The 21,706-nt window shown below is 51.6% G+C and overlaps 9 protein-coding genes across 9 annotated transcripts; 4 read left to right on the forward strand and 5 right to left on the reverse strand.

Moving 5' to 3' along the window:
* Nucleotides 1-149: 149 nt before the first annotated feature.
* Nucleotides 150-1,329, forward strand: PMZ80_008884 (uncharacterized protein; the record flags this gene model as incomplete). The annotated part of the gene is made up of 2 exons (XM_064877280.1): nt 150-206; nt 259-1,329. The coding sequence occupies 2 exons, from the start codon at nt 150-152 to the stop codon at nt 1,327-1,329; spliced, it is 1,128 nt and encodes a 375-aa protein (XP_064726782.1).
* A 1,170-nt stretch (nt 1,330-2,499) lies between these two features.
* PMZ80_008885 (uncharacterized protein) lies at nt 2,500-3,510 on the forward strand (the record flags this gene model as incomplete). The annotated part of the gene is made up of 1 exon (XM_064877281.1): nt 2,500-3,510. One exon carries the CDS (start codon nt 2,500-2,502, stop codon nt 3,508-3,510), a length of 1,011 nt encoding a protein of 336 aa, XP_064726783.1.
* A 477-nt stretch (nt 3,511-3,987) lies between these two features.
* Nucleotides 3,988-4,920, reverse strand: PMZ80_008886 (uncharacterized protein; the record flags this gene model as incomplete). The annotated part of the gene is made up of 1 exon (XM_064877282.1): nt 3,988-4,920. The coding sequence occupies one exon, from the start codon at nt 4,918-4,920 to the stop codon at nt 3,988-3,990; it is 933 nt and encodes a 310-aa protein (XP_064726784.1).
* A 724-nt stretch (nt 4,921-5,644) lies between these two features.
* Nucleotides 5,645-6,508, forward strand: PMZ80_008887 (uncharacterized protein; the record flags this gene model as incomplete). Its single annotated transcript, XM_064877283.1, has 1 exon — nt 5,645-6,508. The coding sequence occupies one exon, from the start codon at nt 5,645-5,647 to the stop codon at nt 6,506-6,508; it is 864 nt and encodes a 287-aa protein (XP_064726785.1).
* A 1,043-nt stretch (nt 6,509-7,551) lies between these two features.
* Nucleotides 7,552-8,443, reverse strand: PMZ80_008888 (uncharacterized protein; the record flags this gene model as incomplete). Its single annotated transcript, XM_064877284.1, has 2 exons — nt 7,552-7,982; nt 8,050-8,443. The coding sequence occupies 2 exons, from the start codon at nt 8,441-8,443 to the stop codon at nt 7,552-7,554; spliced, it is 825 nt and encodes a 274-aa protein (XP_064726786.1).
* Nucleotides 8,444-9,297: 854 nt separating this feature from the next.
* PMZ80_008889 (uncharacterized protein) lies at nt 9,298-11,916 on the reverse strand (the record flags this gene model as incomplete). The annotated part of the gene is made up of 1 exon (XM_064877285.1): nt 9,298-11,916. One exon carries the CDS (start codon nt 11,914-11,916, stop codon nt 9,298-9,300), a length of 2,619 nt encoding a protein of 872 aa, XP_064726787.1.
* Nucleotides 11,917-12,736: 820 nt separating this feature from the next.
* On the reverse strand, nt 12,737-14,030 carry AQY1_2 (Aquaporin-1; the record flags this gene model as incomplete). Its single annotated transcript, XM_064877286.1, has 3 exons — nt 12,737-13,644; nt 13,694-13,773; nt 13,831-14,030. 3 exons carry the CDS (start codon nt 14,028-14,030, stop codon nt 12,737-12,739), a joined length of 1,188 nt encoding a protein of 395 aa, XP_064726788.1.
* Nucleotides 14,031-14,973: 943 nt separating this feature from the next.
* PRP21 (SF3a splicing factor complex subunit) lies at nt 14,974-16,533 on the reverse strand (the record flags this gene model as incomplete). The annotated part of the gene is made up of 1 exon (XM_064877287.1): nt 14,974-16,533. One exon carries the CDS (start codon nt 16,531-16,533, stop codon nt 14,974-14,976), a length of 1,560 nt encoding a protein of 519 aa, XP_064726789.1.
* A 680-nt stretch (nt 16,534-17,213) lies between these two features.
* On the forward strand, nt 17,214-20,063 carry PMT1 (Dolichyl-phosphate-mannose--protein mannosyltransferase 1; the record flags this gene model as incomplete). The annotated part of the gene is made up of 2 exons (XM_064877288.1): nt 17,214-19,547; nt 19,596-20,063. 2 exons carry the CDS (start codon nt 17,214-17,216, stop codon nt 20,061-20,063), a joined length of 2,802 nt encoding a protein of 933 aa, XP_064726790.1.
* Nucleotides 20,064-21,706: the final 1,643 nt, after the last annotated feature.

The following is a 21,706-nucleotide window of genomic DNA, read 5'->3' on the forward strand; positions in this document are numbered from 1 at the left end:
GTCGCGGCTTCCCTTCATTACTGCTTATCAAGCTGATAACACTGTTTCACTACTGAAGCAGTTTCAGTGAGCATGCAAGCATTTGGTATGTCTACAATCTTTACTTCGCTCCATCTCTTTGCCATGGCCGGTATCCTTCTGTTGCGACCATGCTGCGAAAGCAAGCGCTGAACAATCTCTCTTTCACAGTACCCAAGAACCGAAAGGTGACAACCCAGCGCAGTATAAGCCACAACGCACATGCTGACCAGCACATAGCCCAAGTTCGACTTAACCCTAAGCATTATCGATCTCACCAACATCCCTCTTGTCGTCGGCCAAGTCTATATCAAATGGCACCTTCCCAGTTCCTCCTCGGCCGAGCATCGAGGTCGCACCGACAAAGCCAGAATAGCTGACCATCGCGCAATATGGGACTACAACAAGGATATCACGGTCAGATTGACCATCGACAAGAACCAAGCACTCCAGCCGTGTGACATTATGTTCGAGATCCTACAAGAATACCACGATGGCAGAAGAGGAGGACGAGTGCACCTTGGAAATGTGAAGCTAAATCTGGCCGAATACACCAATGCTCCCGAGCCAGCTGTTGACGATCCTGACCCGAACGGCGATGGGACTTCCATGATCACAAGGCGCTACCTGATGCAGGAGTCCAAGGTCAACGCTACCCTCAAAATTGGTGTTGCCATGAAACAAGTCGACGGGGACTCAAACTTCATAGCTCCGCCGTTGAAGAGCGCCATGGTCATCGGTGGAATTGCTGGCATCATGAATGCTGAAGCTGGCGAAGCTGAGGATATGCCCAGCATAGCAAGCAAGTCAAGAGAGTTGTCCGAGGCACAGGATATATACAGGAGGACACTTGCTGCATCCTGGGCATGTGAAAGAGGTGAATTACCACCTGACAAGCTTATTGAGGATCTCTTCGCTGGCGGAGACGGCGGTAAGATGAGTATGCCGCAGTCTCTCAAGCGCCTTGGTCCGACCACACGCCTGCCTTTGACTCGAGACGACAGTAGCACTTCAAGCGATGCTGACTCGCGTCGCAGCCGTGCTGGCAGTGCCACTCCTAGCATGTTGACACCTGACATGGCCAGGAGTGGCCACCAACGAGGCCCCAGCAACGAAGCGATACGCTCCGTTTCACAGCACTCGGTCGCGAGTGGTGTGAGCGGAAGAGGAAGCATCGAGCAGCAGATGCAGCATAGCCAGCCGACTCTTTCGCATCACCACAATAGGCGGAAAGGTCAGGGCGACCTCCGCGAGGTCACAGAATTTGACTTGAGGAATGACTTGAGGAGTTGGCAAATACACGTGAGTTGAGCCGCGCTTGATCGATTAGGTACAATACTCGTGGAGAGGGCACACCAGAAAGGCCTTTTGAGTCTTGTCCAAGGGCACATCACAACTCATCAGAATTCATGAGAGGAAGACACAGCATTGGCATTTATAGGCAAGATTACGTCTGGCAGATTCATATCACGGTGATGCCGTTGTCCTTTTCACCAATTCTTTGTCGCCTGGACTAGGCTGTCAGAATAATTACGACCAAGGCGGATGGAGCACTGGTTCCTGATGACTTCGACATCCGTCAGTGCAGCCGATGGTGCAGTCCACAAAAGCAGCCAAGCTGAGAATTTCGATGCCTGCACTCTCCCATTCAAGCAAGTTGAACTGTGTTAACCTAAGCCCATATGGCTGTGGACTCTGCAGCACCTCTATACATTAGGACCGAAATGGTAAATTCGAGCATCCTTGAAAACAAAGAGCCAGTTTCATCTTGGACGCCTCAGATGGAGACCCAGCTTGACGTGCTGGTAGTTGCTAGGAGGTGGTGATACGCAAAAATTCAACCCTTCATCATCTTGGTCGGATTAGGGTATTTCTTCACAGGATATGCGAACACATTCGCATACCTGATGGGAGCGTCCTGGGTCCTTGTTCATAGCACGGAAAGGAGGGAGTACTGAAGAAGAAAGACATCCTGCTTCCCAGTCTCTGCCTTCGTCGACAAGTGATGGGCAGCATTTCGCTGCAGCCATCACGTGATCTGATCGCTCGTTGAGATAGGCAGGTCCATATGCATCAAATCGAGACTAATAGATCGAACACAGCACTGGCTCAGCTCACTTCCTTCTCTAGAAGTATGTTGACCGCGACTGGGATCTGGCAACGTCCCCAAAAGGGAATGACTCAATTCCGATCAGGGCTGCGTCTGCCTGAAATTCTTATGCTGCCCACTTCTCCGCCAATCAGAAAGCAGTTCTTGTCCTACCAAGGCAACACTTCATGCAGCCTACTACAAGTACTCTCAACTTACCAAAATGTCTTCACCCACCTTCTATACAGCTGCTTGTGGACGGTTTGAAGTACTCTGGCTGTCAAAAGTTACCAGCCACCTCCACGAACGTCGTGCTAGGCGAAAGTCGGAAATAACTAACAGTCGCTCCGCTCTCCAGCCTTACAACACCACCCATCAACACTGCCGCAAAGATGGCGACAACAGAACTCACGCTCGAAAACCCAATCATTGAGCCGAAAGAAGCTGAGCTTCCACTGTCTCCGACTGTGCCTGCCGCCACGCTTCTCCCCGCCAACGTCCTAAATGATACGCCAACAGACGCCGACGATGACTGCGTGATCTGCTACCAAACACTCTACCGTCCCGCCAAGACATCCTGCAACCACTCAGCCTGCGAATCCTGCATGCTCCACTGGGCACTAACGGCCATGGACGTCAAACCTGAGGACCAGATATTATCCATGAATCTCTCAGTCGAAGGCCTAAAGTTCAAGTGTCCAACCTGTCGCACCTATACTTCCGCCACATTCGATGTTAAGCGTAACGAGACGCTCCAAGCACGATATTCGACCGAGTACGCGTCTCGTGCGGCCGAACTCACCAGTGAGGATACGGCTTCCGATGGTGATGAGACCGCACAAACTATGATCCTAATGCTCGGCAACTCCCACCGCACGGTACCACCCTCAATCAGTCCCTACACTGGTAAAATCCGCACCCACGAATGGACGTTCTTCGTGCAGTCTTCACGACAGGATATAATCGAGCAGGTCGATGTGATCCTTCACCCCACCTTCCGCCAGGATCGCCTTGTCACGCTGCGTACACCGCCGTTTGCGACGACGCATTTGGGATGGGGGTATTTTAGGATTTATGCGGGGATTACGCTTAGGGAGGGGTGGGAGTGGGTTGGGGAGGAGAGGGTTGTGGATTCTGATGCGCAGAAGGGGAGGTGTAGAGATCGGCTGCCGGTTGAGTGGGTTCTTGATTTTGGGGCTGGAGGGAGTTGGAGGAGTAGAGGTGTGAAGGTTAGGAGGGTCCGAGAGGAAGTGGGAATTGAAGAGGGAAAAGCCGAGGAGAAAAGAGAGGATGGCGAGGATGAAGATGATCTTGATGGGCTGGCGGAGCTGATGAGTGCGAGTGAGATTGCGCAGTTGCGGGAGGTGAGGAGGTTGAGGAGGGTGAGGGAGCAGTCGGACTAGTCTATCAACATAGGCTACTAGCACTGGCCGGAATCGAAAGGGTTTTCTGTACTAATGCTGAGTCTGAGCCACTAGCCTAGCACTCTCTAATCCCCCGTAGTACGGTCTACCCGCTCCTGTAAGAACATCACAGATTGTTCACAGGAGTTGCCCGCAATTATTTCTACGTTAAGGATTCTCAACAACTGTGCAAACAACGGCATTGTTTTCGCTCACAATTTCGATTGGATAGGTATGACGACTTCATTGATAAGGAGACGATCCAGGCACGTGAGAAGGAGCGGTGCGGGACGAAGACGGGCCAGTACAGTTTGGTGTGGGAAGGAGCGACAAGAAGAGAACTTAAATCACTGAAGAAGGTACGGGTCCGTCCTGATGACGATTTTGCGACGGAAGCCAGGAGCGTCTGCCAGTGAGCATCCTGGTTACTACTTCCCAATCCAAAAACATTCATTGATTCCGATCGGAGGCGGACGTTTACTCTTCCTCACGGCCACTGATGATGCTACTACCACCACCCTCTACTTCTGCGACAAGTCTCGTTCCTACCACGTTGCCTCCGGCGCCCAAGAAGATCTGACATAATACCTCCAAGCCGGGAAAGGGCAGGTACCGGTACTCCTTCTCCGTGGTTACAGCCCCATCGATTATCACATCCTGCCTCTCCTGTCCAGTGAATTCCATCAATGACTCGAAAGTGCCCACCACGTTGGTGCTGTGCACTACACCATTGTTGTCAAGTGACATATCAACAATCTCACCGTTTTGCTCCAACACACGATTCGTATGAGTGTTACCTCTGTAGTCGTTCACAGCATACAGGATACCATGCTGCATAGCCAGCTGTGCTTCGAAGCCGCGCGAGGTAAGAGTCGTGCTTCCATTTGTGGCACCCGCTGAGCCTGAGCCTGTGGCTGTACTACCGCCTGCCCCACCTAATGCATCACCCACGTCGCCGACGACTTCTCCGACTGTGTTGCCCAGCTCTGCGATGATGGGGTTCAAGTCGACAGAGTCCAGGATAGACTCGACCATCAACACGAGATTCTGCAACCTTGCCTCGAGGAGGACCTTGGCAGTAACATTCTGAATAAGGAGGTTGACACGACCAATGCTGACGTCGACACCAGCGGAAAAGTCGAGAAGATTGAGGACTTGAGCATCGACGTTGATCTTGGCGGTGAGTTCTTCTACTAGGATGTCGATTTCGCCGACGTGGAGGGAGGCGTTCAGGTAGACATCGGGTGGGAGGGTTGAATTTGAGGTGCCTGGGGTAGAGGCGGTTTCATAGAGGGTTGAGTCGTCGTCGCCGGTTATGGAGAGGTTGTAGTCTGTGTAGCCGGAGGAGTTTGTGGATTGTGCGAGGGTTGTGGTGAGGAGGAGAAAGGCTGATATGGTAAATGAGAGCATTTTGAGAGTTGCTCGGGAGGTGGTGATGGGGGCTTCGGCACTGCGTTTGCGTTGTTTTGCTCAATTCAACGTATTGTTGTACACAGGTGCCGATGATCTCAGAGGCACAGAAGTAATGAGGGTGGGTGTCAGAGAGTCACTCGATCACAACGAAGGAAGGAGGAGCGCACGGAGATGTTCTTGCTGACGTTCATCCACGGTACTGAGCAGATCTTCTCCTGCCAGTGTGCGTTGCACACGAATCAGAGTGCTGGAGGCTGACCACTTACACAGTACCGTGAATATGAAGTAGCTGTTCTTGGGTTTGGCGTAATGAAAAAGATTGATTGCAAGTGAAATCAGTGCGCAGTGTCTTGCTCGAAAATCTAGAACATGGGTTGACATTCAGTATTTGTTCCATGGCGCCAACCGAGCGATCAACACAGTCTGGGGAAATGAAAATCAGTTATGCGAACATCGAAGCTTATTGCCGACGTCGCTTGGGTAAGATAAACTTGAAAAGAGTTGGTAGGGCTGAAACAACCACAATCTCAACCCCTGCTTTGGCGAGGCGTAGCGAGGGGTCATCTTTATGGCTAGTCACCATTTGCTCAAAAGAGATTGCAACGGCAGTAGAAGCAGCACGAAGTTCGCGAGCGACGCAAGATAACATACCTCCTGTTTCGCGACTGTGTAGCATTCGCCCGACCTCGAGGTACGATCGTGCAGATCAATAACAGCAAATATGGTGCCAACATCAATATACGGCTTTTTGATCGCGATGTTGGCAGTGCTCGCAGCAGGACAAAGGACAACAACTTCTTCATCGCGACGGAGCACGACCTCAAGTTCAAGCAGGACCACAGCTTCACCAACATCATCCAGAAGCACCTCCTTGTCAAGCACTAGCACAACCACCAATACAGCACCAGCACCAACTTCATCCTCTGCCTTCTCAGAAGTCCCAGATGTCTACCTCAACGTCCCCGAACTCTCAGTCGGCCGCATCGAACTCGACGTAGAAGACCTAACCGCAGACATAAACCTCCACGCCAACGTCGCCAGCTTAGTGAGCATAAACGCCGGTGTCGCCGTCTCAATCAAGAAAGTCAACATCACAATCGCCGACGTCTCAGCGCAACTCGAGCTCGAAGTCCGCCTAGGACATCTAGTCGACATAGTCAATCGAGTCTTCGAGTCACTCGACCTCAATCCGCTCCTCCTCAGCACAATCGGCAATCTCACGAACACTCTCGAACCAATCGTCGGTATCGTAGATGGTCTGCTAGGTAGCATCACCCAAGGTGGCACGACTTTGAATTTCCTGATCGACAATCTCGGGAATATCGTGCAGGAAGTCGGCGGCGTTAGCACGATTGTTGGCAGCTATACGCAGAATATGACTGCTACGGGAGCCGTCAAGCAGCTGGAGAATGGGCTTGTGCAGAAGACTTTCAGCTATGCGCCACTGAATGCATTGGTTGATATTGTATTTAATGCTGCTGGTCAAGTCGTGCAAGCTGCTGTTAATAAAGCTGGGAGTGGTGGGTCTGGCACGACGTCTTCAGCGGCTGGGGCAGCAGCTACACCGGCAAGACTGAAGTATTAGACAATCAACTCCATGTATTAGACAGTTTTAAGATCATGTTCTTCTGATCTGTCACGATTCGTCCAGCTGTTCCAGCATCATCTTTTCTGCCCCTAGTATGGTTGCCGTTTCTGTCGTTGTGATTCGATCAGCCAACCACGATTGTGAGCGAAGACAATACCGTTATTTGCGCAATTGTTGCTGGTGCTATAGATTATTTACTCGATATGCGTATCGTTGATGGAAAGCAGTACAAAGGTCGCAACAGAACTTGAGGGTTGCGACTCAATCATTGAAGATAGTAGCGAGCAGGCCTCCAGACATCCAGGCATCCAGACATCTAGTCACTTTACTCGCCTTGCATCTGGAAGTTAATCAGCGCGATGCAGATTCTCACCAGGCTTGGCGCTTCTCTCGGCTCCAGTCTATCTGTCGACCTCAAACAGGGATACGAGGCGATGGTCATCTGCTCCTGGCTTGATTAAAAGCAGCCCTCAGAGCTGCATCGCCTTCTCCATCGAAAAGAATGCTCAGAATCTTGGTATCGCGGATGCTACGCATATCGATTGATTCATGGCTGGGCCAACGATCTCTGGGGCCATCGATACGTCGCGTTACACGAGGCTAGGACATGATAGATAGTATCCATGCATGCTAAGGCTAGCTTCCAGCAGTACCAAGGTAGGTGAAATGGCAAGACAGCAACTCCTGTTGCTTGGCAATCGTTTAAGGCTGAAGGTGTACGATTGTCGAAGAGCTTAGCCCGTGCTATTTATCACTACTTCCGAACGGTTGAGTTCCTTCTATACTCGAACTAACATGTTTCCCTCGAGTACAAGGAATACCGTAGTAGGTAGCAGAGTCTTGCCCTTGTATCCACGCACTGCTTGCTACGAGATCGATCTCATGGAGCTGATCAGGCTGTAAATGATCCTAGCAGGTCCAGATCGGACGTGGCATAGCGGCTACTGCATCCATTATCACTAGTCGCTTCCTGCTGTCTCTCTGTACTGACAACAAGGATTTATATCTCGACTGACCTGGTTCCCATCCCACTAATGCCCTTAGGCTTGAATTGAAGGCGCAACGCGCAGTCCGAACACCGCCACGCCCAAAAACCACGCCATTATCAGAACAGCAAAAGTCCCCAAACCAAACTCGTAACCGCAAGGCTCGACCCGCTTCCCAGCGGATGACGAAGCAGATGCAGACGGCAACGCAGACGCAGTACTAAACGACGCCGGCCCAACACATTTCCCAATGCAATTGTTGCTACTCGTCCTATCGATCTTCAGGATCCCACCCTGATCCGTCCCATCCGTGACATTAGGATAGCGGACCGGAATGCGGCCGCAGGTCTTGCAGTCCGTGCTGGGGGCAGTAAGCATGGTGTAGAGCAAGTCTCGCGCCTGCTTGAGGGTGATCGGGTCTGTGATGTTCAGATAGTCGTCGTCTGTGCCTTGGGTGAACATGCATACACCTATTGATATTGATTCTGGTTAGAATTGACGGAATGGACTCGTGGTTAGCGAGCGGGCTTGGTTGTGTTGTGGTGTACTCACTGCTGCCTGAGGTATTAGGGAGGGAGAGGTCGAATGTCACAGAGACTCCTGCGCCGACGATATCGTTTCCGACGCCCGCGCTTATCTCGGCTGTAATGTTTTCAGTTGGACCGTTCACTGTGCAGATGATATTCTCCTGGGCGTTGTAGATAGTGTCATCTGGGACGGTGGTAGACGCCAGCGCGAAGTAGAGGGTCCCCATTGTACTGAGGCCTTTGTCGTTCGTGATGGGATAGTTGATGTTTGGGCATAGAGCGCTGAAGTCCCAGATGTTCAGTGCGTTGTAGCAGCTGAATTCGCCTGATTCTCGTTTTCGCAAGGTATTGGCGGTTGAGAAACCTGACAGTGCTGCACTCAGCGAGACGAACGATGCATAGAGAATGGGAGTCTTCATGTTTGCGGATTGTCTAGCTAGAGTGGTTAACGAAGTGAGTGGAAAGGAGGAAGCTGCTCGAAAGCAAGAAGTTACCGCTTTATACAGTCCTTACCCAGTCACCAGCACCGCCAGCGCACCTGATCGAACCGGGGGAGGCCGCCTCTCGACGCCTGTCAGGCTGAGAAGTATTTGCACTCCGTTCGGCACCGGATTAGCGAGAGCAGAGTTAGAAGCTCGAAGCTGAAGCACTGAAGACTTGCATGGTGGCCCTGCCAGCACGAGCTTAGATACAGCAGTGCTGCAGCTAACAACAATAGTCACTTGGTGCTGTACGACTCTTGCTCTCAGCCTGACGTCTCGAATGCTCGATGCAAAACCTCCCTGCAAACTGCTAAGACCCCTAGAAAACGCCCAGCGTTAGCGCTAGTAACTCGCTTCCTATTCGTTAGTCACATCAGGCTGAGAGAGCATCAGTCGATAACATTGCATACCAAGCGCTAGCAACAAGACTGGGCCCCTAGAGGCATTCGACAAGGTGCCCGGCGTATGTCTACCACAGTATCGACGTGGCACGAAATTTGAAAACCGCCCGTTCATTCCTCGGATCGGTACTGGCCTGCAGCTTGAGAATCCGCCTTGCAAAGTGCTGTTAGGTACTGGATTCATCCTGCACGTTGTCCTCATGTAGAAAATGAATAAATGATCGATTGGATGATGGGGTATCTGGACCTTCCGGCCATGTAACATAAGCAATGAGAATGTGATCGTAGAACGCCGCTTCCCTTTCCATTCCCTTAGTCATTTCTGACAACGCCTTCCATACGCATGCTGAGTAGAATCTTTGTATCTAGGTACTTCTTCACTTCTTTCCATCATCGGTTTCTGTCCACAGAGTTTGTCCTCCACACCGTATCCCCGCTAAGGTTCGACAGACTCGCATTGACGATATTTCGCCAACGAGAAGCGAGTGGTCTCTGTCCATGCTGCGCCGATGGTGGTATCTCCTCTCCTCTTTCGACATCTTCGTCCATCAAGTTTGGCATATCTTGCCGATCCGGGATTGGTATCGAAGCGGTAGATGTGTCATCCGGTACTGTCGTGGCCACGCGCTCCTGCACTGCATCTGCAGTCTCATCACCTGGCTCTCTGTTGTCCTCTTCACTATCTCCTGCAGGTCCACTTCTCTGCACAGATCTCACGACATCGCCCTTGCAGATTGGACATGTCCTCCGTCTGTTCACGAGCCAAGGTGTGATGCATTCAGCGTGAAACTCATGGCCGCAAGGTAGGGACATGACTTTGGACTCTCCATCGACGTACTCCTCGAGACAGACAACACACTCAACTTGGCGGCCTCGGTAGCGCTTCGGTATGGGCTTTCTTGCTTTCTCTGCTGGCGGCGGACTTTGACTCTGAGAAGAGGTGTTAACTGGACTGGAGCTCGGAACACCAATAGTGGTCTGAGATCGTTGCCTAGCTCGAACGGGTTCTGGTCTCAGCTGCGGCGAGCCGGCTTGCGATCGATCTGGAGTAGCTAACTGTGATGACGTGGTCGATGATGCAGCTGACCTGGTGTGATATGTGCGTACTGGTAGACGGTCGACGACAGACTTAGGCGCTCTCCATCTTCGTCGGCGAATCCGCGACCGAAGAAGCAGAAGACCATAGACGAAGGTCAAGGTCACCAGTGGACTGACGACGAGGACGAGTAGAGTGTCAAAGAATGGGCTTGTCGAAACACTAGTGGGAGTAAGCGTCACCCAGAGACCTTCTCTGTCTTCCTCATCCTGATGCTTCTTCAGCGGTTGTGGCTGCTTTTTCTTGGTATCGGAATGTGATTGAGGCAGTGGAGAGTCAGCCGATTTGCTGAACCAGGACTTGATGCTTTTCATGACCGATCCGCAGTGGTTGTTGTGGGCGCCGTTGTCCTTCTTTGAAGGATCAGCCTTCTGCGTCTGCTGATCCTTGATTGGCTTCTGGTATTCACCACTGCCAGGAATAATGCTGCCACCCTTGAGCTCGGTCTCTTTGCTGACAGCACTGGTGGCAGTGTTTGTTGCATCTTCTTTCTTGCCTTTCGAACTAGTGGCAGTTGATGTCGACTTGGGGGCGATTAATTCCGTATCCCGCCAATCTTGCACACCTATCACGAAATCATCATTTCCAGCCTTAGTGGTAATTTGCTGCTTCGCAAACTTGGTGGTACTCAAAGCCGTTTTCGCGGTGATGGAGGACTGCGACGCTGTTGTCGTAAGAGTCTTCACAACATCATCATCCCAGTCCTTAACCTGCACCCACTCGATATTGCCACTACCCGGTGGACGGCGGCTATCTTCAGCATGCGGCGCAGCATCATCGAAGCCGACAGCTTGGAGGACGTTCTGCATCCATCCTTGGTCTCCTTGTTGCACAAGCTGACCGGCACCAGGTTTTGTGGTTGGTCGAGCTTCAATTGTTGTTGTAGTGAAAACAGGCCCGTCGTTCTTGTTGCCTGCAACCACTTTGTTCTTAGTGGCGTCTGAAGCGCCATCTTTGCCCGTGCCTGTTTTGCTGCCATCGATTGCCAGATCGTACTCGGGGGGAACAAGTGTTGAGAGTAAATGTGCCGAAGTATACGAGGTAAAGATGGCGGGGATAGTGATGTTGGAGGTGTCCCCCTTAGCATACATGATGGTGAGCTGACCAGTCCGCTCGTTGTCTCCTACAATCAATGCAATGCCGCCTCTTCTCTGAGTCCACTTGACTTTCTCTAGAAAGCCGCAGCCACCACGGCTTAGCATAACGATCTTGCCAGCAATGTCTGCGCTCTCCTGTAACGACTCGATGTCTGCATGAGTCGATTTCTGTGACTTGTCCTGCGAGTTGGAGTTGGCTGGCTCGCCTGCCTTGACGACTGGAGCAGGGTTCGAGTCTGCCAGAGGTCGATGTAGGTGATCATCAGTTCCATCTTCTTCGTCAGCGAGGGGAGTTCCTTCGCTATTAACTCCTTCTGCTTTATTGAGGTCCGAAGAGATCTGGCTATCGCTCTGGGTGACTGCTGCAGAGTCATCGCTCGACTTCTTAAAGGCCTTCTCATTAAGTGCCGGGTTGTCTGGCGTCTTTCTCTGATCATCGCCCCAGCCAGGCACATCGGAGCAGCCCAACTCAAATCCACTGATCTTCAAATCATCTTCGGATAGTAGTGTGTCGTCACCAAAGCCTCTGCCAATCCATAGCTGTCCGCTCAGTCCCTTGGTTGGCAGGCTTGGACCAAAAGCGGCAGGTCTCGCCAGGAAGAATGTCGAGTTCTCAAATGTTAAGCTGATGATAGCCGATGGCGGGAACAATGCAGATGGGGTCGAGAAGGAAAAGAGTGCCCGTAGTCGTGATCGTTGAGGATTCTGAAATACGCCGGTATTGTCATTGTGGCCACTGAGTAGAGAGATGCATGTTAGGAAGACAGGAATGGCAATGAAGCAGACAACAAGTAGAACGAATCGAAGAGGCCTCATGGTTGTGATCGGCTGCTTAGGATCGAGGGAAGATTGAACGCAACGCCAGCGTCGAGCAGGTAATGTTGGATGCACCCATTGAGCGAAGGGAAGGTGTGCGACGTTGGTCAAGGAAGGCACGAAGGTTCGACTTTCAAGACTTGATGCTCAGGCGTGGATATCAGTTGCCTGCGAACGAAGTCAGTGCTGCGTCGCTGCCCACTTTGCGTCTATGACCGGATGAATAGGGAAAGGTCTGGCCACCAAGCCACCTAACTTAACCTAAAGCCGCTAAGTTTGAGGGAAGATGCCTCCGAGGCCTCTCACCGGTGCTGAGGCACGTGACAATGCTGCCTTATGGGACCTTTAGCCATCAGGTTAGGGGTCCCGCTGGCCGCGTACACCTTGTTTGCAAGCATGTCACTGTAGCATCTCGAAAAGGACGGGTGTATTTATTATGCGCTCGTGTTAATGTGGTGCGTCAAACCTACTGCGTGATATTGGTCTGCTCGCGAGGCAGTCACGATCTAAGAATCGTGCTACTATACTGTAGCTGAATACAGACAATTGCATGTACCCTCGAGATCGTGTTGCACCTGGACGAACTATCGAGAGGTATCAATAATTCAGTCACGCAGTTACAACAGCAATTATAGAAAGCCTTTACTTTGTTTGTTGTCCAGTCCAAAGATCATTGAAGCTCGTTATCCATGCTGCTTCCTACATTGCTGCTCAGCAGAAAGTAGAGCGTATCACAAAGCATGTACGCTACCCCAGTTCAAACAACCAGAACTCCATGCTAACTTTTGAACATGTGAAAACATCCGAATGGACCACCATCCTAAAGCTTCGGTGGCTCGTCGTTCGCAGTGGGCACTTGAGTCATATGATTGCCGATGGTCAAACTGCTCCTGGGCCTACCCTCCCTGCTTCTGCCATCTGTATTCCGTCTGTCTCTGCTCTGATCATTTCGATACCTCTCCTCGAGACTAGCCAAACGTCTCTCTCTTTCAGGGCTCATGCTCTGCTTGCTTTCATCCCTATTGAGTGCCGCCAAGTTCTGGGTAGTTGATCGATCTACAACCGCGTTGGGATTGACGACCGGCCTCGACAAGTCAGTGTCAGGGTCAAACGCATTCGCTTCCAGGTCATCGAAGTCTTGTCCGGGGTTTGCCGTCTGGAACTCAATGCCCTTGATGAACCAGTAGAAGCCCGCTGCGAGACAAGCTCCAAGTGCCGGACCAACCCAGTAGATCCAGTGTTCGCCCGGGAAGCTCACATTGGCGACGCAAGGGCCAAACGAACGAGCAGGATTGAGCGAGCCACCCGTGTAGTACACGCCTCCCAACTCTGCGATGAAAAGTGACAGACCGATACCCACAGGTGCGAGGAAGGTGCCCTTATGCTTCTCCACAGCTAACATCAGGATCGTGAAGACAAGCTGAGCTGTCAAGAACATTTCAATGAATAGTCCCTGAGCGACATTGGTGCCTCCACCTAGATTGGTCGTTACAGCTAGTGGTCCGGGGAAAAGTGCCTTGACCACACCGGCACTAGCCATGGCACCTAGCATTTGGGCGATGAAGACAAATGCTCCACGGCCGAACGGAACGGCCCCAACCAGGCAGAGGGCGAGTGTTACGGCCGGGTTGAAGAGACCTCCACTGACTCGGAAGAAGATCCAGGCGTTGACGGCGAGGGAGAAGGCAAAGCACAAACTGATGTAGAGTAGTGCACTGGGATTGGGTCCTGCCGTTTGTAAGCAAAGTGAAGGGTTGCGGGAGCCGTTTCCACGTACCTTGCGGAAGATCGGTGCTCTGATTTCCTGTGGTCGTCTGAGGCGTGTTCGCCACTTGTGTTCCGGCAAATGCGAAGAACCTAGCTTATGTGTCAGCTCATCGATCGTCAACATGTTGAGTAGGCGATCTGCCTTACAGAAACATGAACGTGCCCACGAACTCGCCAGCCATGGCAATGAAGTGGTTCCGTGGCCTGGAGGGCACTCGGCTGACGATTGACCACGTTCCCGGGTTTAGTTTCTTCTCACTGGTTGAACCGCCATTGCTTGCAGAGCGTTTCTTCCCGCGGCCAAAAAGGCCAGGCAGAAAGCCTCTATTTTCCTCCAGCCTGTCCATGGTGGTGTGAAGCTACGACGTTGAGTTTGACTTCAAGAAAGGTTATCAAGCAGTGCCGAGCAATCGAAGAGTCTGCACAAGGCCAAAATTATTGCAACAACTAGGGTACAGGCCCAATAAAGCACAAGGTATAAGAACGAAATCAAGGAAGTAGAAAGTGATGAAAATAATACAGCTTTGCAACGAGAATGATGAAGTAAGGCCTGAGAAGGATTCGGGTGATGTACGAGATGGCAAAAGCCCTCCTAACGTCGATCCCAGAAGCCTCGGGCTCAAAGCGTCGTGTCGACCATACGAATATGATATCTTGACCTCACCTGCTCTCCACTAGCATATTGAAGAAAGTCAATGGCGCGTGCTGGTGCCAACGGTCCGGCTTCTTAGCTCGAAAAGCGGTGTTTCGCCTATGCAGACCACAGATGACAGCATCGACAAATTATCCATGATTGTGTTGGCTTTGTGCTGTACGAAAGCCCGATCGAGCACCCTTGCAAAGAAAGGAAGGTCCTGTGGCAGAGAACTTGAAGCTGGGGAAGAATGGGAAAAGTGCAGGCCGCCACTCAAGAGCTAGCGGATCAAGTGATCGTCAGCTTGCTCGATGCGTTTAGCGGAGATCTTTCCCATTTGCTTGGCTGAGGATCGTAGACGAGCGTTTCCTTTCTAGGATGCAGCCTCGCCTCAGAGTCCACTAAGATATGCGAGACCTGGTGGATACGCGGTGAGATGACGAAGTGGGAATCGAATTGTGCACGGTCCAGAGACTGCAAGACTGCACGAAGAGGCAGGGAAATATGTAACGAAAATGCATGTGCTCATGCATGACGCGTCGCTCTCTGTCAATTGATAAGCACATTTTTCCTGATGGCGGTTATACACGATTGATTGCCTCCTGATCTCCTTGAGAATATTCGGGCATGGCAAGAGGTAAGGGCTTGATTGATATCTACGCCCCGTATCGCGACTGAAGATTCCGAATCTGCTCATCAACGCTCAACCCCTTACCTGGTTCCCTTGTTACAGATGGACCAGGATAGGCTACTGCATCACCCGAAGCGCCCTTCATGCGTTTTTGAGCTTGCTCATCACCGTTCAGCACCCTAGCAGCAGCCTCGGCAACGGGATCTGAAGAACCGCCATCTGCCTGCGCCCTCAGTCGCTTGAGATTTGCAACCACATCCATGCCTGCGACACCCGCGGTGGAAAATCGTTCTGCATTCTTTCTTTGTTGTTCCTGCCAGCTGGGGTCGAGAAGCTCAATGCGAAGATGTTCATCAAGTTCGGCGATTGGAATTCGCTGCTTGCAGTTTGGACATATCGAGGTTTGAGCTGACTGTTGGGTGCGCTGTTGTGCTCGAGGTACATAATCTTGCCGTATACGCATGGGTGCGGGTTCTCTCTGCGCAGGCTGTGGTGGTGCCGGACTCGGTACTTGTGGTGGTTGCGGTGTAGAAGCTTGTGGGAAAGGTATGTAATTCTGCTGAGGAGGAAAAGCTTGTGGAACACCTGGACTGGGTGATGGCACAACGGGTGTAGCGCTCGGATAGCCCTGTTGGTAGCCGTTGTATGCATCATAGCTGTCTTGATAGCCTGCATAGCTTGCCATGTCGGCGTCGGGCATTGCTTCTTCAATTCGCATATCTGGTCTTGATAGACTCATCATGGCCTTTTGCTCCAGGCTGGCACTCTGCAGGTCGTTCAAAGTGGTAGGAGGTGGCAGCTCTGCTTGATCGTCGGCTTCAGTGAACAGAACAGTCTCGACGACGACAAAGTCATGCCAGTCGACCTGGGCATATGAAATCCTTTCTGCTTCTTCAGCTTCCTCCTTCTGCTGCTTCTGCTTTTCCTGGTGTTTCACGTATTCCGATCTCTTCTTCGCCTTGTTTAACGTCCGGAAACGATCTTGAATGTTGTCTTGTATCTCGCGTATTCGAGCTTGCTCAGCCTTCTGACCTTCGGGACCGGTTTGCAGTAATAATGAATACTGGTCGACCATGCGCTGGAAGAAGTTGTACAGGGAATGCTGAGGCCGTAGGAAGTCGAACTGGTAATTTCGAGCTTCTTTCTGGGACAAATTTGTCATCCAACTCTTTCCCTTCCTTGCCGTATGCAGCGCAGTCAACCTCAGCACTTCAAGATCGAGAGAACTAATGTTCGGCATCCTTGCACTAAACTGAAATTCGGGCGGCGGCTCTGGTCCCTTCGGTTTCGCTGGGGCAGCAGTTGCGCTTCCTACTTTTCCTGACAGGTCTGCATTTCGACCTGCTCGGACTTCTGAGAGCCGCCATTGATAGAAAGGTGCATATGCATCGTTCGGCGACAGAAAAGAAAACTTTGAATTCGACTGTTCTTTATCCCTGATCCGATCTTCGAAGACTGGTCCATTTCGCGCCACATAGCCAGCCGTCTTCTCAACAATGGCTCGAATATCCTTGGGTGGAAGGACTATACCCTCAGGCACTTTCCCAGTTGTATCTACCGCATTTGCGCCGCCATTCTGTGCCATTACGGCGCGGTTGCTAATAAAAGCTAGCCAGTCTCGATCGCCTGTTGCGTAGGATTTGGTGTACAGGGCAGGTCCTTGGCAATGCGCGACTATAGATTCTGTGTGAGTATCGGTATGGTCAAAGCTGCTGCAGTGGTCACTCAAGCATGAAATATTGCAAGACTCTACCAGTGCTGCGGACTCAAGTTTGAAGCATGAAAGGTTTGCCGAGAGAGCTAGTTTAGGCTCAGGGGGTCTCACGCTGTCTCAGTCCAGAATTCACCGGTAGCACAATAACATTCTTTGCACTTTGTATGAGAGCGCTGTAGAACGTGATCTGAACAACTCACATTGCATCTGTGAATCCATCCATGTGTTTGTAGAGAAGGCAATAAGCACAGTGTTGAGTAATTCGTTCTTGAATGCAACAAAAGGAATAAGGGGGATAAGCGCTGGCAGCCGCAAACCACTGGCACCCCGCGCCTTCCGCCTAAAGTTCTCAGCTGAAGAGCATGTGCGCTTAACATTATTTTGGGCGACCCCTGCACTCCTTGGACCTGCGTTTGTATGGTAAGGTGTCCTCCGCGACTACTTTCTGGCCCTTCTGTACAACACCCTTTGATCTTCTTCAAGTCATTCCTTTTGTCCCTTTTTCATAACCTATCTTGGGTTTTGTCCTTCGCCAGAGACTATCCGCCATCATGGCACGAAAGTCAGGCAAGTCTCCTGCACCGCCAGTCAACCGAGCAGCAGCCTCGCCAGTAAGCCCAAGTCCACAACCCGTCGAGCAATCCTTACAACCACCGAGAACAGTCGCAAGGAAATCAAGCAAGAGCAAGCTAAAGAACAAGAGCTATGCCTCCGACGGCGTTAAGGACAATGACATCTTCCTGCTACCAGGTTCGGACTTCCAGGTCTTGGGTCTCATCACTCTCGTTGGCGCCCTGGTCAGGCTGTTCAGAATATATCAGCCTACCAGCGTTGTCTTCGATGAGGTGCACTTTGGTGGCTTTGCCACAAAATACATCAAGGGCAAGTTCTTCATGGATGTTCACCCTCCACTGGCCAAGCTGTTGATCACTTTGGCTGGATGGGGTGCCGGATTCGACGGGAACTTCGACTTCAAGGACATCGGCAAGGACTATCTCGAGCCAAAGGTGCCCTATGTGTCCATGCGCATGCTACCCGCTATTCTTGGTATTGCCACAATTCCTACCATGTTCTTGACCTTGAAGGCATTGGGCTGTCGCACATTCACTGCCAGCATGGGCGCAGCCCTCTTGATATTCGAGAATGGCCTAGTTACACAATCACGGTTGATCCTGTTGGATTCACCGCTGATCGTCTGCACAGCTTTCACAGCTCTGGCATGGGTATGCTTCACAAACCAGCATGAACTAGGGCCTGAAAGAGCATTTGACGCTTCGTGGTGGTTCTGGCTGACAGCAACCGGTCTTGGTCTCGGTGCTACGGCATCTGTCAAATGGGTCGGCCTATTCACAATCGCTTGGGTCGGTGTCCTGACTCTGCTACAACTCTGGGTTCTGCTTGGAGATACCAAGAATGTTACACCTCGAAAGTGGTTCAAGCATTTCTTTGCCCGAGCCTTCTGCTTGATTGTTATTCCAGTCTTCTTCTACGTTGGCATGTTCGGCATTCACTTCCTTTGCCTGGTCAACCCTGGTGATGGCGATGGATTCATGTCTTCAGAGTTTCAGGCTACCCTAAACAATAAGGGCATGGCTGATACTCCGGCTGACGTGGCTTTCGGTAGCGAGATCTCATTGCGCCATCATAATACTCAAGGTGGCTATCTTCACTCCCATCCTCACATGTATCCGACCGGCAGCAAGCAACAGCAGATCACGCTATATCCTCACAAGGACGAGAACAATGTCTTCCTCCTTGAGAACGTAACCCAACCTATTACTGCCGACAACCAGACAATTGCTGGACCTCGTGCCTGGGCCAATATGACTGAATTCATCAAAGATGGAGACGTCATAAAATTATACCACACCATGACTCACCGTAGAGTTCACTCCCATGACCAGAGACCACCCGTGACTGAGGCAGATTGGCAACAAGAAGTCACTGCATATGGCTACGAGGGTTTCGAGGGCGATGCCAACGATTATTTCCGAGTTGAAATCATCAAACAGATGTCAGACGGTGAGGTGGCCAAGCAGAGACTTCGCACAATTCAGACGAAGTTCAAGCTTGTTCATCAAATGTCTGGATGCGTCCTGTTCTCCCACAAAGTCAAACTTCCAGATTGGGGCTTTGAGCAACAGGAAGTAACCTGTGCGAAGGGCGGCACCTTGCCGAACAGTGTTTGGTACATTGAGCAGAACTATCATCCTCAGCTCGGCGACGATGTCGAGAAGGTCAACTACCGCCACCCAGGCTTTTTCGGTAAATTCTGGGAACTCCAGAAGGTCATGTGGAAGACCAACGCAGGTCTTGTCGAATCGCATGCCTGGGACTCTCGACCATCCTCCTGGCCAATTCTTAGAAGGGGCATCAACTTCTGGGGCAAGGACCACCGTCAGATCTATCTCCTTGGCAACCCAGTTATCTGGTGGTCTTCGACACTTGCAATTGTCACCTACGTCTTCTTCAAGGCTCTCGCTGTTCTCCGATGGCAACGAAACTGCGACGACTATTCAAGCGTTACTTTCAAGCGATTCGACTACGAGATTGGACAGTCAGTGCTCGGCTGGGCCTTGCACTACTTCCCGTTCTTCCTCATGGCACGACAGCTCTTCCTGCATCATTATTTCCCGGCTCTGTACTTCGCCATCATGGCTTTGTGTCAAATCTACGACTTCACATTTCATCGAGTTTCTGCTCTTGGCGTGAGAGATAACCCGATGATCGGGCGCAGCCTAGCAGTTCTGTTCCTCGCTTTCTCAATGGGTGTGTTCGTTCTGTATGCACCGCTCACCTATGGCAACACATGGACCAAGAACGAATGCCAAAAGGTCAAGCTGTTTGATACCTGGGACTTTGACTGCAACACCTTCTTGAATGATGTAAGTGTTTCATCCTTTGATACTGCACACAGCACTAACCAATAACAGTACTCTGAGTATTCCAAAATCCTCCCATCAGTTGGTGACGCCCAGCCGACTGCGCCAACTCTGCAAATCCCATCTGGAAAGGGTGAAGCTGAAGCTGTGACACCGCAGGCCGGCCAACCAGAGGAGCAGAAGGTCCTTGGTCGTGAAGAACGAGTTGAGTACCGAGACCAAGATGGCAATCTTCTGAATGACGAAGAAGTCTCGTCTCTGTTAGCAGAAGGCAAAGCGTCGTTCTCAACAAAGTACGAGACTGAAACAAGGCTAGTCGACGAGCATGGCAACATCATCTCGGATCCCAGTTCGGTAGCACCTGAGCACCCAGACGCAGAAGGTGTCAACCCAGATACGAAGGGCCAACCTAAAGCAAGCAATGAGCCAGCGGATGCCGAGGTCTCAATTGATGATTCAAGGGAAGAAATCCTGAAACAGGCGAAGCCAGCCAGTGATGCGAGCGAGGCAACGAATTAATGGTGTACTATGAGATGTACCAGTAGCTAAGTTATGAATGGATGTGATCATAGAAAGAGTGAATCATAATCAGGCAACTTGAAAGGCATGTCTGCTCTCGTGGCCTGCTGCCCTGTCCCCATTCTGTTTATGTCGAACGAAACTTTCAAGCAATGCTCGTACCTTACAGTACACATACCTATCTGACAGTGTCCTCTCGAGCGGCCAGTGACCATATACAGTGGCTATTCCCCTCTGCGACGAACGAACGCCCCTTCCCCTTCTAATTAGAGTCCGGAGCGGGCGCACTTTCCTACACTGAACATTATCTCAGGTTGCGCTTTCCCGTTTCCAGAAAGACCATCGCACCTTCCACATCGAAAGTGTTGACGTTCACTCCTTCCTCAATAACCCGATCGCTCTTTCCATACCAACAATGAACAAAATCACGCCTTCCTCGCCAACCGTGTCGCACCTTCCTTGTCTGTTGATCGCACCTGCCACTCTCACCCTTAGGGTCGCACCTTCCTCATTGGCATGATCGCTCCTTCCTCGTTGACTCGATCGCTCCTACCAAATCCAAACAGTGAACGCGATCGTGCCTGCCGCAACTCCTCGACCCGTCGCGCCTTCCTTATCAACTCGAGTGCTCTTTCCAAATCAATAGTCAACACGACCACGCCTTCCTTGCCAATGATAGGATTGCGCCTCCCATCGCGGCAACCAGTCCGCACCTTCCCTGGCTCTTGACACGATCGCACCTGCCGCTTCTATCGTTAGGGTCGCGCCTTCCTCCGACGTCATCGCTCTTTCCCCACGAACACGATCGTGCCTTCTTCCGCTGATCAACCAGTCGCTCCTTCCTCGCTGCTGAGGTCGCACCTTCCGCATCGACGCGATCGCTCTTGCCGCGATGACACTGCTCTAGTCGCGCCTTCTCTATTGAAACCGTAGCGGCTTCCTTCACCACACGACATGATCGCTCTTTCCTTCTGACCCGGTTGCTCTTGCCTGAAGACCATAGTACGATCGTTCTTGCCCACTGATATCGCTGGAATCGCTCCTTCACATTTACATGATCGGTCCTTCCTCGTCAACCGAGTCGCTCCTTCCTTATCTACACGATCGCACCTTCCATTTCCGTCGGCTAATCAGTTACTCCTTCCTTGTCGAGGCGGTCGCTCCTGCCTCATTGGCATTGTTGGGTTACGCGTTCCTCATCGACGTAGTTGTTCCTTCCTTAGCATCGTGGTCGCTGCTTCCTTCGTTGCTCATCCGATCGATCGCAGCTTCCTCGTTGGCAGTGATGGCGGGAAAGTGGCATCATGAAAGAGAGAAGGTACGACCTTGCGATGTGGAAGGCGCGACCATGACCGGAGGAAGGAGCGATTCGTATTGAGGAAGGAGAGACCCGCAATAGAAGGAAGGCACGATCAGGAGCTGTCCATGTTGTGACAGGTGCAGCCTGTCATACGGTGAGGCACCGAAGGCAGATAAAGACGAAAGGAGCCTCCTAACAGCTGACGAGAATGCATATTGGGTGCTAGCAGAGGTAAGAGATCACGCAGAGCAAACCGGTGATAGTTCGTGGTGGGAAGAGAACGCGGTGCACACGGGTTGAGCAAGTGAGGCGCGCGCCTGAGCAAGGTGTTCGTCAAGCAACC

The sequence above is a fragment of the Knufia obscura genome (assembly GCF_036327395.1).
Source record: "Knufia obscura strain CCFEE 5817 isolate CBS 148926 chromosome Unknown scaffold_12, whole genome shotgun sequence".
NCBI lineage: Eukaryota > Fungi > Ascomycota > Eurotiomycetes > Chaetothyriales > Trichomeriaceae > Knufia > Knufia obscura.